Source organism: Pelodiscus sinensis, chromosome 9 (genome assembly GCF_049634645.1).
Source record: "Pelodiscus sinensis isolate JC-2024 chromosome 9, ASM4963464v1, whole genome shotgun sequence".
NCBI classification, from domain to species: Eukaryota; Metazoa; Chordata; order Testudines; family Trionychidae; genus Pelodiscus; species Pelodiscus sinensis.
Genome location: NC_134719.1, coordinates 59,835,240 through 59,852,701, shown reverse-complemented (window position 1 = coordinate 59,852,701; position 17,462 = coordinate 59,835,240). Strand labels below are relative to the sequence as shown.

Genomic DNA, 17,462 nt, shown 5'->3' with positions numbered 1-17,462 from the left:
CCCCCTTCCCCTTCAGCCTTTAAAGGTGCAGCCGCAAGGAAAAGGGCTCGTGGCATAAGAAAAGCCCTGCCCCCCACACCAGCAGCCTGCTCTGCCTTCCACCCCACGACGAGCAACTCCCATGCTCCCACAAAACCCTCCATGGATGCAAAGAAGCCAGCAGCCACCTCTGAAGCCCCTGCCTGGGGGTGAAAGCGGAGGGCACCATCCTCATCTGGTGCAGAGATCCTGGATCTCACAGAGATCTGGGGAGAGGAGGCAAACCTCCAGGATCTCGGCACCAGTCACAGGAACACCAACATATTTGGCTGGATGGCCGAGAGCCTGGGCCAGAGGGGCTACAGCCACACCCGGGAGCAGGTCAGAATGAAGGTGAAGGCAGGGACACACGTCCCAGAAGGCAGGGACATAAGTCCTCTCTTTGTAGGGAGATGCCACTGCCAGACCCGGTGCATGCACAGCATGGAGAAGATGAGCCACCCCGCCACCCCCTCCCACCCGCAAGCTCCCGGCCTGTCCAGCACCTCTCCATGCCCACTTGTCCCTGGGACGTGGGGGTAGCGAGCCTCCCCCCGGGACATCTGTGGCTGTGCGTGAAAGGGCCTGCTATCTAGGTTTGAGATGGCCTTTCTTGAAGCACATCGCCTTTGTCTGACCTGAGACCTTTCAGTGTTGGCACAGAGATGAGGGCTAGGTTTCATGCACCCTGTCTCCTGGGAGGACTGCCCTTCTCTTTGTTCTTCACAGCTGGACCAGGGGCAGGTGGACGTGAGCCACAACTCCGCACCAGCCTCCCAACCCTACGAGACCCACTGGGGCTGCCAACCCCACAAAGATCTCCAGCAGGAACATGTGGCCTGCCTCCGTTCCCTCCAGTGGTCTCTAGACTTGCAGAGTTGGACATGGAGCTGAGGAGCGCTGTGCTGACCGGGAGCTGCGCCGCTCCACCTGGCAGGAGCTGTTCCAGGAGGCCTGGAGCATGTACACGGCGTAGAGCGCCGCCACCAACCGCATGGTTGCCGTAACTGAGCAGTCCAGCAGCTGCCCTCCACACTCTCTCCTTCCCAAGATCCCCTGCACCTGCTCCTGCTCCTCTGGCTTCCCTCCCCAGATCCCCCGTGGCTGCTGAGGGCCCTGCACATGAGGCAGTGGGACAGCCCAAGTCAGGCAGTACCGGCCCCATCCCTGAGCCTCTTCTCCCCCTTCCACCTCTTTCCTTCCCCCAGTTCCTCCCCTGTTACATTTACCCCCAATTTGAAAAACAGAACAAAACAGTTTCTGGTTCCAAACCAAAAAGTCTGGTTTATTTTATCAGCATGGAGGGGAGGGGTGAGAAAGGGGGGAAGGGAAGGATGTAGGAGGAAAGGCACAGAGGGGCAGTACAGAGGCCCCTTGTGAGGAGGCCCAGGGGAGAGTGTCCCAGTGTCCTTGCCTGAAACTCTCTCTCAGGACTTCATGGATGTGCACAGATCCCTGATGGCAGCTGTGAGCAGCTGTTCAAAGACTCTGGCCAACCACTCGGACTCTGCCCCCTACCCTGGCAGGAATGGCTCCCTCTTATTTTTGCACAGGTTGTGCAAAACACAGCAGGCTGACACTACCTGGGGGGCATTCCACTCGCCAAGGGCATCCTCCACAACAACGTGGGCCCTCTGAACCTGGCACTAAAAACATTCCTTGGTGGGGTCAAGGTGTCCAGTGTAGCACTTCATTAGCCAGGGGAGCAAGGGGTAGGCTGCATTCCCCACAATGTACATCGGCATGGCCATGCCCCCAGCCCTGATGATGCAGTCAGAGAAAAAAGTGCCAGCATGTGTCTTCTGGAACAGGCTGGAGTTCCTAAAGATGCAGGTTTCATGTGCCTTCCCCAACCACCCAACATTAATGTCGGTGAACCAGCGTTGGTGGTCCACAAGGGCCTGCAGGACTGTGGAAAAGTACTCCTAGTCTGATGCCAGGTAGTCAGGGACATGGGTACCGTCGATGGCGCCACGACAGTTGGGGAAGCCCATGGCAGCAAAGCTGACAACAATGGAGTCCACATTGCCCAGGATGATGATCATATGCAGCAAAATGGTATTGATGGCCCTCACCACCTGTAGAAGGAGACAGAGAATCACAGGGTTGCCAGGGCCCTCAGGAGTCCCCTGAACCCAATCCCCCTTCCCACACACCCAGACCAACCCCAAACTTACTCTATCCCCCGTCAGGGCTTTGTGAAGGAGGGACTGAAAAAACTTCCAGCGAGGGAGCTTCCACCATTCCCCTCCTTTCTCTAATGAGCCCCATTCCAGCAGTTCACCACCCTCCTGGGACAATAGCACAAGAGCACCATACCTGTATGACCACAACCCCAATGTTCAATCTCCCCATGCTGAACTGGTTCCCAATGGAGCAGTAGCTGTCCAGCATGGCAAGCTTCCAAATAGTGATGGTGACCTGTTTCTGGAGGGGGATGGCAGGTCACATGTGGGAGTCCCGTCACGTGCATGCAGGGGCAAGCCATTCGCAGAGCTCCATGAACGTGTCCTTCCTCATGCGGAAGTTCTGGAGCCACTGCTGGTCGTCCCACCGCTCTGTGACGCTGCGGTCCCACCAGTCGCCAGAAGCAGCAGTGCTCGGTGTGTAGGGGAGGGCAGAAGGGGCTGTGCTGCATGAGCAGCATGTGGAGAGAGGTGAGGAGGTGTCCCACAGGGAGTGGCGGGTTCTGTTCCTCCATAGGCACGTGGGCAACATGCAGTAACAGCACCAGGAGGTCTAAGAGCTGGCAACTGCTTTCCAGCAGGTCCGGCTCCATGGCTGGAGTGCAACCGAGCACGCAGCAGGAAGAGTTTGCTGCCCCTCAAGGAGGTAGGCAAAGGTGAAGAGCCTGAGACAGAACTGTTCAGGGGGTCCCTTTAAGCACAAGCCTCAGCTAGCCTGTGTCAGCAGCTCCAGAAAGTGACTGCTGTCCTGGTGCTCTGCCTAAAGTGCTTCCGGGGGGCTTTAAATGTGAGTCAGGCTCCAATCAGTGTGGACGCTGTATTTCGAAATAGCTCAGTGCTATTTCAATGGGTATTTGTAGTGTGAACGTGCTATTTCCAGAATAGATTATTTATAAATAAGCTTGCAGTGTAGACATAGCCTCAGAGACTAACAAATGTATTATTAGGTCATGAGCTTGAAGTGGGAGTTGGAGTGGAAATTACAGAATTTTGGGTATGTATAACATCCAAAGAAGTTACCTATGAATTGTAGGACCTGGGTTAATGAAGCCAATGTGAATGGGTCTCATTCACAGCATCTTATGTGAAGATGTGAATATCAAAGGTAGGGAAATTGCCTTGGTAGTGTTAGGCTTGAATAAAGAACTTAACTGGTTAAGTTGATAGTACTGAACTTGTAAATGAACTCCAGTTCTGCTGTTTCCCTCTAACTAGGTTATAAAATTGTAAAAGGATGGCTGCTTTTAAATCCATTATTGCATGTCCAGGGAGGTTAAAACGTTCCCCTACAAGTTTATGTACTTTATCATTCCTGATATCTGATTTGTGTCCATTTATCCTTTGAGATAAATTCAACCTTATCTCGTAGTGCAGATGAGGCCTAAAATACACTGTTGTAAGGCACCTTTAATATCAGTATAACTGTATTTACACTAGGGCAATTACCAATATGTGTATTGTGGTTAAAAATATAGATCAGTAAAACTTAAAGAGCAGATGAGGCCACAATGTGACAAATTTACCCAAATCCTTTCCAACACACACTAGCCACATGTGGCTATTTGGCTGGTTGACTGTGGTTAGTTTGCAATAGCAATAGCCACTATAGTGGTTTCAGAACTGGTTGGCCACCACAGGGCTAGTAGGTTAAGTTCTCTGACAAAACACTTCACCCATCCCACCTACTTGCATGGAAGCACCATTTAGGTATCCTGCTAGGTTGCTGACCCTGGATTCTGCTTGGGAGGCTTCATTTTTTTAGTATCCAGCCTGATATTTGAAGACCCCCCACTCTAGACTCCTCATGAAACTGGAAGAAATAAACAGCAGTATCTGTTCCTCACACGCACCCGAATCTCCTAGCTAACTCAAGGAAATGAATTACTATTACTATTTCAACTCTTCTCCATCTGGTTTCAGGTTCCATCCTTCCATAACCGGCTTTTCCAGCTGCTCATAGCTTCCCTCAATCAGCAGCATAATGAAAATTACTTGATTTTTGCCAATCTCACTGTTGCCCACAGAATTTTAAATGGAAGCAGTAAAAACTGACAATTAGGTCAGGTTCTTTCTGGTGTAGATTAGGAAAGCTTTGAGCAGCAGAAAATGATCTCACTTCATTGCTTACGTCTGAAATACTCAGATTTACATTTGGCGGACTTCTCCTGTTCAGGAGGATGGAATAACAACTCGTGTTGACACAGTCAGGGAATAAGACCCACTTCTAGTTATTTAAAGATTCCTTCGCCCACATAGTTCTGCACATAGCTGTTTGAACAGTAACCCTGCTGCCACTGTTTGTGGTGGTGTGACTGGGATGCCAAAAAGGATTGGGCAAGGCAGCATCAGCTGTTTGTAACAGCCCATGGTAACTTCCATTATTACTATGTCTGCATGCTGCTTCTCGTGACTCATTTTCCATATATTCTGAAAGAGGAAGGAAGAGGGAGGATTTGAAACTCCCACTGGGAGGTCTAATATTGCTGCAGAATAGAACAATTCTTTTTTCCTTTTTCCTACGCAAAAGAAAGATTAATTTTCAAATGAAATTAGACTGTGGCATCAACCTCTGTAGACTTCATTGTAACAAAGACTTTGCTTTCTGTAGAAAGACTACAAGCAAAGGGTGTGTCTAGACTACATCTCTCTTTCGACAGGGGGTGTAAATTAGGCACTTCGAAATTGCAAATGAAGCCAGGATTTGAATTTCCCGTGCTTCATTTGCATAATCACGCATGGCGCTCTTTTGAAAGTAAAAATGCAGTCTAGACACGGTTCTTTCAAAAACAGAAGCCTTTTTCGAAAGATCCTATAAACCTCATTTTTTTAGGTTTACAGGATCTTTCAAAAAAGGCTTCTATTTTTTAAAGAATCGCATCTAGACTATGGTTTTACTTTCGAAATAGCGCTTTTTTGAAAGCGTGCCATGACAAAATTATGCAAATGAAGCACTGGAAATTCAAATCCCGGCTTCATTTACAATTTTGAAGTGCCTAATTTACACCCCTCTGTCAGAAGAGAGATGTAGTCTAGACACACCCAAAGTGTCCTAAGCAATGCAATATGAAGTATCAGGCCTTGTTTATGCTAGGATTTTTCCCGATCTCTTTCCTAGCACCAACGAAGCTGTCTACCAGCGGTAGTGTTTGTAATGTATATTGACTTGCAGGTTCGGTATCATTTTGCTGAATGTTTAATTTATGTCAGGGGTGGAAAACTTAAGGCCCGGGGACCAGATACAGCCCCAGGCTTGCCTGGCTCCAGCCCAAGACTCATGGCTCCCCCCCAGCATTGGGAAGGCCACACTGGCTCTCCAGCCCCCCACATGGCTAGAGCACACAAAATCTACTAACCTGGGTTCCCCTAGGCACTGGAGTGCCAGAGGAATGTGGGGAGCGTCTTTCTTCTTCTTAGTCAGGGGCCATGTAACTGAGGGTTTGTTTTGGGTTTCTCTTCTCACTTGTGTGCCAACTGATTTTAATAGGATAATAATCCCAACTGATTTTAATATAGCTCAGCAGCCCGCAACACAAAAAAGATTCCTCCCCAAATTTGTGTCAAGGGTAGCTAAAGCAGTGCTTTTTTTGTGATGGTACTGCCCAGTACGCAGTAGTGACACCTCCAGACGCAGTACAGGCACCTCCAGTCAGAGCTCAACAACTTTTCCCCTGGAGTACCGGCATCTTTTTTTGTTGTTTTTTAACAAACAACAACAACAACAAAAAGCACTGGGCTAAAGTAGATGAGACTCAGAGCCAATATATAAAAAAAGTAAAAAGTGCTTTCAATGCACAGACTTTTTAATCACCAAGTCATCTAAACCTGCTCAGAGCAGAGTTGGATCCTCAAAAGGGTAAAAATGCCTGCAATCTGTTTTTCTAATGCTTCCATTATTTCTACCATTTGCTAGACAAAGGGTAACTGCCCAGTTTTCTGAGCAGGCTTAAAGAGCATGCTGCCACAGCTTCACTGCTTTGGGACCCCAGATAGTTAGATTAAGGCTAGCTCGGGTATGTCTACACAGTCTGCATTCATACCCTATGGACAGACATACCCAAATAATGGGAGATTAGCTCCCATTGTGTAAACTAAGAAATGTACTTGTTGCTGACAACAGGAGATGTAAACCGATTCTGAACTCTCTTTGATGGCAGCTATAATCCAGAACAAACCCTATTTGTCAAAATATCTAGAGAAAATAAAACCATGCCATTTCTTAAAAGGAAAAGGCTTTCTTTGGTCACACAGAGTAAACCTGTATGGCAGATGTACACAAGCTGGTGATCCTCCAAAGCAGCACACTAGATAATTTTATATTACATACATCATTTAAGAAAAGAGCCAGTATAAAATCCCTCTTGCAAAAGTGACGTTAACTTTGTAAATTATAAATTGATATGATGCTAAATATGTTAGACTTGTAAACTCTGTGCAAGGGTTAAATGCCCTCCACTGGAGAAGAAAACACTTTACCCATTGTTTTAAAACACAAAGTAGCATTTCCTAAGCAGCCATTTTATTTTAAGCTTTTTCTAAGATTGTCTATCTGATTTTTACCTTCTTCCCCCTCCCCTTGCTTTCTCCTATATCCATAAAGTAAAATTCCCAGTTGTTGTATCCACACACAGGTTTGCCAAGACAGCTGGCTACTTGGATTACACTGGGCTGTACTGTATCCCTTTAAGAATGAGCCACACTCCTTTGGGACCAGAGTTCTGTACATGCAGAAATCAGTCTGGCTCTGTTGAACTTGGGAGTGCCAAGAGGAAAGGAACACTGCACAAGATTTTTCACAAGAACAATATTTCCTCCTTGATATACAGAATTGCGTTTAGATGCACAACTAAAACGTTCGTACACTAAAGTTAACTGTTACCTGGGAAGCATCACCTGTTAAGAGTGATGTTTACCAAAAATCAGTTACCCATTCACATCCCTAGCATAAACAGATTTGTTTTGTCCAATATACTCATCTTAAGTGGGCACTGACATTTATTTTGGCTCCAGTGTGAATTACTGGACCATTTAACAGCCTTAAAAGACAGGTCTTAAAATGTAAGACATTAAATTCTGTTTGAGGTAGTGGAATCATCTAGTTATATTTTGTTGATCTCAAGAAGCAGCTTTGGTCTTTTCAATATGACATTTTCCTTATTGCAGGGCTCTGTCTAAACAACCCTATCTTTTTCCAATAGCTCTAGCCCGCCTCAATGATGTAACTCAGGAAAATAGGCTGTTTTTTCAACCACTCGTTGGCTCTGGACAAGTAGGTCTCACACTCTCATTTAGCAGCACTGGAAGGACAAGGAAGTTCCAAGCTTCCTGACATCTGTTTGCAACACCAATTGAGAATCCCAGTTTTAGAACATAATTTTAACATTTTGCACTTTGTAGAGTACCTTATCCAATTCCGCAAACACTCTATAAGCATCACAATACAGGCAGTCCCCGGGTTACGTACAAGATAGGGACTGTAGGGTTTGTTCTTAAGTTGAATCTGTATGTAAGTCGGAACTGGCGTCAGCCGCTGCTGAAACTGATCAGTTTCAACCGCGGCTGAATCTGGACGCCAGTTCTGACTTACATACAGATTCAACTTAAGAAACCCAGGCATCCCCAAGTCAGCTGCTGCTGAAACTGATCAGCGGCTGATTCCAGGAAGCCTGGGGCAGAGCAACTCTGCCTCGGGCTTCCTGTAGTCAGCCACTGGTCAGTTTCAGCAGCGGCTGACTTGGGGACGCCTGGGGCAGAGCAGCTGGGGTGCTGCTGGGTTGCTCCAGTAGCGCGGCTCCTCGGCGCTACTGGACCAACCCAGCAGCACCCCAGCTGCTCTGCCTCAGGCGTCCTGATTCAGCCGCTGCTGAAACTGACCAGCAGCGGCTGAATCAAGACTCCTGGGGCAGAGCAGCTGGGGTGCTGCCGGGTTGGTCCGGAGCAGCGCTGCAGGACCAACCTGGCAGCCCCCAGCTGCTCTACCCCAGGGGTAGACAAGAAAAGCCTGGTCTTCTGGGGGGGGGGGCACTAGCTGCACCCCCCCCCCTCCACCAGACCAGGGAGACGGGGGTGGGGACGCCCAAGTCCTCCTCGGCTTTGCTCCGTCTCCCTGGTCTGCTGACCTGGGAGACACGGAGCAAAGCCGCAGAGCACGCGGGCAACGGGTGAGTCCAGGCGCGCCGCGCTGTCCCATTGCTGGCATGCTCCGAGGCTTTGCTCCCCATCTCCCTGGTCTGCTGGTCCCGCCGCCAGCTTCCTCCGAGGCTTTGCAAAGCTGCAGAGGGGCTGGGGCTGCGGGGCAGCTCAGGCGCGCCTGGGCTGCCCCGCAGCCCCAGCCCCTCCGCGGCTTTGCTCCGTGTCTTCCTGGTCTGCCTGTACTCCCTTGCAAGAACAAAGATTTCATTAGCTGCATTTCATAAATGAAGAACTGAGGTGCAGAGGCTGCAACTTGCCCAATGTTACTGAGCACTCACTGGGAGATACAGACAGAACTTATGACTTCTGTCAGTACTGTACAACAGCAGGACATCACAAAGACAGAGTCTTATGCCTGGATTTCCTGGTGTTCTTAAAGGGCCATGCATGCAGGTGTGTAGCACTGTGCAGCTGCGTACGCATCATCCAGAGGAGAGAGTGATGCACTCCAGTGGGATGGTGTGGGTTCATCATCATATTCAGATTCTGCAGAAAAGCATTTGCAGCCACGGCCATGCATGTCTATTGTGTTTCCTCCCTCCTGCCTCAGTCCATGCTGCCTCTAGAGCAGGGGTGAGCAATAATTTTTGACCAGGGATCGCTTCAGACATTTCTGAAGTGGCCCTAGGCCACCCTGGAAGGGGCAAGGCCTGGACACTTCCGTGCCTCCTTGCCCACAGACCATGATTAGTCTGGGGGTGAGGGAATGCATGAAGTCTTTGCCCCCATGTTCCCCCCTAGAGAGAACCACCAGCTCTTCTGAATAGCTGGCAGTTCCCGCTAGATGCCCATGCCCCTGGTGGTGAGAGGAGACTTCACATGCTCCCTCTCACTCCCAGGCCAATCAGAGCCTGGGAGCGGGGGAAGCATGCAAAGTCTCCTCCTGCCCTGCCCCCTTCCTACAAGGAGTGCGCGGTGCTTCTAAATACCATGTGCTCCCCAGTCTCTGGGCCCTGATTGGCCGGGGGGCAGGGGAGCAACAGGGCCTCCACAGGCCAGATCAAGGTGCTTGGCAGGCCAGATCCAGCCCATGGAGGCCCTTTTGCCCACCCCTGTTCTAAAATGGGACAATACATTAACAACATGTTAACCTTTACGGCTGGGGTGGCCAACTCATGGCTCATGAGCCGCATGCAGCTCTTCTCCCCCATAAATGTGGCTTGCAAAGCCGCTCCTGCATGACCCCCCCCCCCCATGCCCACCGGGGCGACGATTCAAAATGGCGCCCAAGATGGTGGCCGTCAACAGGCACCTGATATGGCCAAAAAGCCTAGGCTTGTTTCTTACAGGGGCAGCCTTCTTTTTTTTTCCTTCTTTTTGCGCTTGACAATTCTGATGCGGTTCTTCACATTTTTTCCTCCACTGTTTCGGCTCTCTTTGTTAAATGAGTTGGCCACCCCTGCTTTATGGGATCAGTCAAGGGCTATTTCATTAGTAGTAAGAAATGCCCTGGGAAATAATCCATCCTCTGACTCTACCATCTCAACCAAGATTCACAATCATCATTGCTATGTACAGTACTAAATTGTTTAAACATTTATACTGCCTTATGTCTGCTGGGAAAAAAATCCCTGGAACCTACCCGCCCCCTTACTACCATAAAAATTAAAAGTAAATGAATAGGATAATTGGATTTGCTTAACATCATTTCACTTAACGTACCATTTGTCAGGAATACAACTACACTGTTAAGCAAAGAGTTACTATAGTGCCAATGGTCTGCTTTAGTTAGCATGCCAACAAAAATAATACAGCACTAAGAAATGAAGATACAGTGACACAACATTTAATAAGTACTACAGATGTGTATTCTAAAGGCAAAAGTGAAACAGTCACACAATTAGAAAGTATTAATTGGCAGGTACAATAGAGAGAGATAACTAGAAAGGATCATGAACAAGCTTGGCTTTGTCCTTCACATATAAAGCAACTTTCAGCCCCAGTCTGAGCAAATCTATAAAATGCAGGTCAATCCTCTCAAGTTAAATTAGGGGAGGGAGTGTGTCACATTAACACTGGCCTTTGGAGTGGGAGTAAGATTGGGAACCCCAATTAGGGTCTTAGTGACTCCTTTTAACCTCAGAGGGAAGAGAGAAGCAGGTGAGAGCTGTATCAGGAGAGACACTGACCTGGAGAATAGGGAGAAATTGGCTAAGCAGTAAGCAGAGGATATAGCCTGACAACTTGCCTGAGCCTGGATGCTGACAAAGGTTGAGGCCTAAGAGACCATCAATGGTGCTAGTCTGCTGACCTTCCTGAGCGGACAGTGGAAGGCTGAAAAGGGGGGAGGACTCAGAAACCAGTGTCTCTTGCTAATTTGCTGTCTTTATTGAACCACAGACCCACTGCCATGTGGGTGGCTGGGAGAGAGGTGCCCTGGAACAAAGGCAGAAAGGAACTGGGAGATCAGTGGTGGGAGTCATGAGTGAGAGACCTAGAAGCGGTGTTCCTGGGGAGAGGAATGAAAGAATCCCTGCATGTTAAGTGTTACTGTAGGAATTGAAAAAATGGCTTTACCATGAGATTTCTGCAAACTATGTCCATTTACGAGAATTAAACATAACACCACAAGAATGGTCATACTGGGTCATACCAAAGGTCCATCTAGCCCAGGAACTTGTCTTCCAACATTGGCCAACGTCAGGTGCCCCAGAGGGAGTGAACAAAACATGTAATCCTCACGTGATCCCTCTCGTCGTCCATTTCCAGCCTCTGACTAACAGAGGCTGGGGACACCATTCTTACTCATCCTGGCTAATAGCATTGATGGACCTATCCTCCATGAATTTCTCTAGGTTTTTTTTTTTTAACCCTGTTAAAGTCCTGGCCTTCACAACATCTGCTGACAGGGAGTTCCACAGGTTGACTGTGCGCTGCATGAAGAAAAACTTGCTTTTGTTTGTTTTAAACCTGCTACCTATTAATTTCATTTGGTGACACCTAGTTCTTATGTTATGGGAACAAGTAAACTGATTTTTCTATACCAGTCATGATTTTATAGATCTCTAACATATCCCCCCTTAGTTTCCTCTTTTCAAAGATGAAAAGTGCCAGTTTTTTAATCTCCCTTCACATGAGACCCGTTCCAAACCCCTAATCATGTTCTCCACCCCCCTCTAACCTTTTCGAATGCCAATTTTTTTTTTAATTTTTTTTTTTAGATTAAGCATATGTATGCAGTATTCAACCATGGATTTACTTAGAGGCAATAAGATATTTTCTATCTTATTCTCTATCCCTTTTTTTAATGATTCCTAACATTCTATTTGCTTTGACTGCCACAGCACATTGAGTGGATGTTTTCAGAGAACTATTCATAATGACTCCAAAAGCTCTCTCCTGAGTATCCACCAGCTCGCTGCAGGGCTAGAATATGTAACATCTACTAACCTGGGTCCCCCAAGATTCTGGTGTGCGAGAGGAATGAAGGGAATGTTTTTCTCCTCGTCAGTCGGGGCCATGTCAGTGAGGGACTTGGGTTTTTTGTTGTTGTTGTTTGTTTCTCATCTGTACGTGGCCCTCCGACTTGATTTTTCTGTGGGTCAGTAGCCTCTGACCCAAAAAAGGTTCCCTGCCCCTGAATTAAAGTGCACAGTCTAATGAGAAGAGCAAAAAACCTTGAGTGGGGACTGCTGGGTTCTAGAACATAAGAATGGCCTTACTGAGTCAGATCTATGACTATGCTTTTTATCACCGGACTAAGAACTAAGGCACCCTGTATCTGTTGCAAAAGAGCACCTGAGTCTGGGGCTGCCTTCTGACAGAGAATGTTAAAATTTTTGAGTATGGTGGTAAACTCATCTTCTAGTGGAAATTTATCCTGTATTACAGATCCACTATTTCATTTAGTCAAATTTCTCATCTATGCTCAGGCAAAGGCCAAAACAGGAAAATCAAGAGGTATAGGTGCTGACAGAGCTGGGTGAGTGGGCTTCCCTAAAATGAACCACCACCTAAATAAAGTGCATTGGCAGAGCACAGGAAGAAACTTTGTACAATATTTACCAGCATTCACTGCACCTTCCTTTGCCAAAAGCAGAAATCCTTTAGTCTCATGAGCACTAACATTCAACTTCTGCATGCAGCCAAGCTAATTCGTTAGGATAACACTGCCATGCAGACAGACGGACAACAAAGAACGAGGAGCCATTGATACTTAACGGTTATGCCCATTAACAGATTCATGAACTCAGTGGGAGAGCATCCAACAGCTGTTAGGATTTTTCTCTACCAGTTCTTGTCTGGAGATCATCATGCAGAGAGCACAGAGACTCCAGCTGGCATGAATGTTAATAGAACAGCTGCCTTCTCAGGCATATTGCTCAAAGGACCAAACATTCCTGCTTGTTTTTTCAGAAACTGGGCTTGAGATTTAATGTAAAACAACTTTTAAAATGCCATTTCTCTTTCCCCCTTGCCCTCTCTTCCCCAAATTCATGGCATGACTGTGTGCTTCTGAAAGTTCAGAGACTGATCAGAATCAATTAGGTTTTCAGTCTCCTGTGGACAAGACAGAGTTAGACAACTTTACTACTAACATCTCACTCTGAACAATGGGTCTCCATACCTAACTTTTAGGTATTTGTCTATACAGGTGAAGGAATATTCTTATTTATTATCTGATGAGTCCTGAGAAGTTATCCCAGTCATAGGAAATTTACATTAAGAATGAACTGAGAACACATTCACATAACTAAAGATATAAACCTGGACTGAGTCCTGGTCACTAGGAAGAAGCAAAATGCTCAGTCACGCTAGTCGTTCCCCTCTCCCCCACCCGTTGCTGCCTCTAACCAAAAGAGGCAGCAAGGGAAGGGGGGAGAATAAGGGATACTTCGAAGCAGCAGCACCGGTGTGGAGCTTGGGGACAGACTCCACAAACAAACAAACAAACCATCTTTTATTATCAAAACAAAACTACAGTTGCAAGCATAGTAAATTGGCTAGATGGAAAGAGCCACCATTGATATAGATACTCAGGAAAAGTCCCTGGGCTGAAGGCTTAGTTACAAAAAGAAAAAAAAAAGAAACAGTTAGCAAGCTCAGGCGTTATTTCCGAATCCTCAAACAAGGAAAACAATAAACCCTGACGGACTATCTAAACTTTTCCCTACTTACACATTAAGAAGTTCATTCTTGGAGAGAGAAGTGTCTCCCATCTCCTTCAATAGCTGGGAGAAACTGCTCTGAATCTCAAACAAAAGAGAGAGAGAGAGAGAGAAAACTTTTTCCCAGTTTGAAATTCCTACCTGCATCGTTATTGGCTGACCACCCGATACCTTGCTGGGCACCTAAGTAACCCCTTAGTCACCAGGTGCTGGTCAGCACTCCTGATGATGACAAGGGTGGTAATAGTTTGTCAGCAAAAGTGCCGACAAATAGTATTTACAGCACTTGACTTTTAGCGATATGGTTGTGTCACTAAACATTATGTAGTAGACACAGTCTCTGAGAAGGAAATGTGGTCCTATGGATAGGGCACTGGACTGGAATCAGTAGCTCCTGCAGTAAGATGGGCAAATTCTGCCTGACCAATCTGTAACATGAGAACCCTATTTCTCTCTTTTCCCTTTGTGGGTCACTGAATCTTCCAGATGTAAAGTACTACACGGGATTAGGGATGTAACAGAGTAACTGTTTATATGGTTACCTATAAGCATGAACGTAAAGGTTACATGCCAGCTCCCAGCCCTTTATACTGCAGAGCCACAGCATGTAACTGCTAAGATTACTCCTCCCCTTATCCCCCCTCTGTTCTAAAATCTGATTTGTCTATTTTATGTGTTCACTTTTTTTGATTGTATCCCTGTGGTATATATGGTTGTGCCAATTTTCTTCCACAATTTGATCTGAGGAAGTGGGTCTGGCCTACGAAAGCTCATCACCTAATAAACCATCTTGTTAGTCTTTAAAGTGCTGCATAGTCCTCTCTTTTATGACTATCATTAGTCTTCTAAACATGGGAAAGCGATGCCACATTCAGCTCAGATAGAAGAGGAAATAAGCAGTTTGAATCAGTGTTCATAATTATAGAATTGGAGAACTGAGAGGAACCTTGAGGTCATCAAGTCCAATCCCCCTGCACTTGTGGCAGGACCAAGCATTATCTAGACCGGGTTGGGAAAGAGGAACTCTGCGGGCCAAATCTGGCCCACCAAGCTGGTTGATCTGGCCTGCGGAGGCCCTGCCGTTTCCCCAGCCCCAGACCAATTAGAGTACTTCACATGCTCTTGGCAGGGCGGGAGGAGGCTTTGCATGCTCCCCCACTCCCCCCAAAGCCTGATTGGCCTGGGGGTGGGAGGAGAGCACAAAGTTTCCTCTGCCCTACAAGGAGCGTGCAGCACTTCTAAGTGCCACCCACTCTTGGCAGGGCGGGAGGAGGCTTCACACACTCCCACGCCCCCTCTCCCTGATTGGTCTGGGGTAGGGCAGCACGGGAAGTCTCTTCCCACTGCTAGGGGCTTGGATGCTTAGTGGGAAGGGGGGAATAAAGGGGATGTGGGTGGGGAAGCCTGAAGCATCCTGGCCCTGCCCCTTGTGGAGCAGCCCGGGGCCACTTCCAAAATTTTAGAAGTAGCCTCCCAAAAAAATTATTGCCCATCCCCAATCTAGATTATCACTAACAGACGTCTAACCTGCTCTTAAATATCTCCAGTGATGGAAATTCCACAACCTACCTAGGCAATTTATTCCAGTGTTTAAACACCCTGACAGTTAGGAAATGTTTCCTCATGTCCAACCTAAGCCTCCTTTGCTTCAGTTTAAACCCACTGCTTCTTGTCCTATCATCAGAGACCAAGGAGAACAATTTTTCTCCCTCCTCCTTGTAACATGCTTTTAGGTACTTGAAAACTATCACGTCACCTCACAGTCTTCTCTTTCCCAAACTAAGAAAGCTCAGTTCTTTCAGTCTTCCCTTTTGGGTCATGTTTTTTAGATCTTTAATCATTTTTGTTCCTCTTCTTTGAGCCCTCTCCTATTTCTCAACATCTTTCTTGAAATGTAGTGCCCAGAACTGGACACAATACTCCAACTGAGGTCTAATCACTGATGAACATATTGAACAGAACCAGACCCAGAAGTGATCCCTGAGGGACCCAACTTATTATGCCCTTCCGGCATGACTATGAATCATTGATCGCTACTCTCTGGGAAGGATTAGCCAACCAATTATGCACCCATCTTATATATTTGTTAATGAGAGGGTCATGCAAGACCGTATCAAATGCTTTACTAAAGTCTGGATATATCACATCTACTGATTCTCCCTCATCCACAAGGTTTGTTATCCTATCAAAGAAAGCTATCAGGTTGGTTTGACAGGATTTGTTCTTGACTAATCCATGCTTCCAGTTATCACCTTGTCTCCTAGATCAGTGGTTCCCAATTGCTGGTCCCCAGACCGGTGCTAGTCCACGAACCGCTGGCTGCCAGGCCATCACACGCTGCCAGGCCACAGCATGCCTTGACAGACCTGTATGGGAGGGGTATGTGTGAAGGGTGCAAACGCACCCCCTCATGATCCCTTGCTGGTCTCTCCTGTGGCGGATGGGGATGCCAGGCCCTTGGCCACCTTTCCCCCTCTGCCCACCTCAGTGGGAAGGAGGAGGGGGAGAGAGGAGGCGGCCGGCTCACAGCGCCTCGCCTGCGCTGCAAAGCACTAGCTGCTGTGGCTCTGCCCCATGACCAAGTGTTTACTCCATCTCCTCTCTCCTGGCACAGAGCACAGCTAGGGCAGGATGGACCCAACTGCTGCCAGGGAAGCCATAGAGGCACCTCCAGGGGACACTGGCTGCTGACATAGGCCCCGTGTAGATGTGAGACCTTCACACCTTCCCCATGTGTCTCCCCTAGTCCTGGAGGGAGGTGACAGCATCCTGGCTTCTCATGCTGCAGCTGCTCCCGCCTTCCCTAGGGGTGCCCGGTAGGGTGAAGCCACTCTGCCCATGCAGGCTGGAACCCCTCTCCCCCGACAGAGGGGAGTTTGGGGTGTCTAATTGGTTTCCTTCTGGGCTGTAGGCAGAACAAAAGGCCTAGCTCATGACATTTGTATGATTACATGTCAAACAAAGTTTACACAGGTGTTAATGGCTCAAGATAAGAAAGGAAAGGATTCTTTTAACACAATTAGTTTAGTGTTGTCCGTATCTGCAAACTCTGATCAGTTACAATGTCATGTACTGTGTGCATAAAGATGCAACCTAAAATAATGTGCCCTCTTAAAATAAATTACCATAGTGAATATGCAAATTAAATGTTACCAGTCCGCCAAAAGTTTGGCAATAGGGTTTGCCAGGCCACAATATTAAAAAAAGGTTGGGAACCACTGTTTTCAAATGGATTCCTTAATTATTTGTTCCATTTTTTTCCTGGTATAGAAGTTAAGATGACTCACTGGCCCGTAATTTCCTGAGTTGTTCTTATTTCCTCTTTTATAGTGACACTATTTGCCCTTTTCTAGTCTTCTGGACTCTCCCCCACCTTCCATGACTTTTCAAAGATGATAGCTAATGGCTCAGATATCTCCTCAGCCATCTCCTTGAGTATTCTGGCATGCATTGCATCAGACACAGGTGACTTGAAGACATCTAACTTATCTAAGTAATTTTTAACTTCTTGTTTCCCTATTTTTAGCTTATAAACCTTCCCTATTGCCACCCCCAGCACCAATTCTTGGGCACTCTCTCTTTATTTGGGTTCAGGTTGCTTCACTTCACATAATGCTACCTATTGAGTGGCAGTGCTGGATACACTTCATTGGCTGTTGGAAGAATTGGAAATGTAATATATGAATGTTGCCACACAGACATCTTCAGTATGGAGAAATCAAGTGCTGTGAAGTATGCAATACAGAGAGTAACTGTTCCCAAAGCACCCAAATTGTTTCTTCTACTAATAAATGTTTTAAATGGCTCTTCACATTGCAGCTTTTTAAGGCTCTCATTGCTATGAAAGTCATGGCAGACTATTTCACTGTGGCAACAGAAAAAACATGTGAGATTGATTCTTGCTATTTCTGTAAGAAAAGAAAAAAGGTATATAATAAATGCTGGACAAATGGGCATACCA

The 17,462-nt window shown here is 47.0% G+C and overlaps 2 protein-coding genes across 2 annotated transcripts in view; one reads left to right on the top strand and one right to left on the bottom strand.

The window, feature by feature from the left end:
- Positions 1-2,108, top strand: part of TOR3A (torsin family 3 member A) — a 52,268-nt gene extending 50,160 nt beyond the window's left edge. Inside the window, exon 6 of the mRNA XM_075936855.1 lies at positions 748-2,108. Coding sequence (XP_075792970.1) covers positions 748-1,025 — 278 coding nt within the window. The 3' untranslated portion in view covers positions 1,026-2,108. The remainder of the gene's footprint in view (positions 1-747) is intronic.
- Positions 1-17,462, bottom strand: part of ABL2 (ABL proto-oncogene 2, non-receptor tyrosine kinase) — an 83,267-nt gene that overhangs the window by 38,703 nt on the left and 27,102 nt on the right. The gene's annotated exons all lie outside the window — the stretch shown is intronic.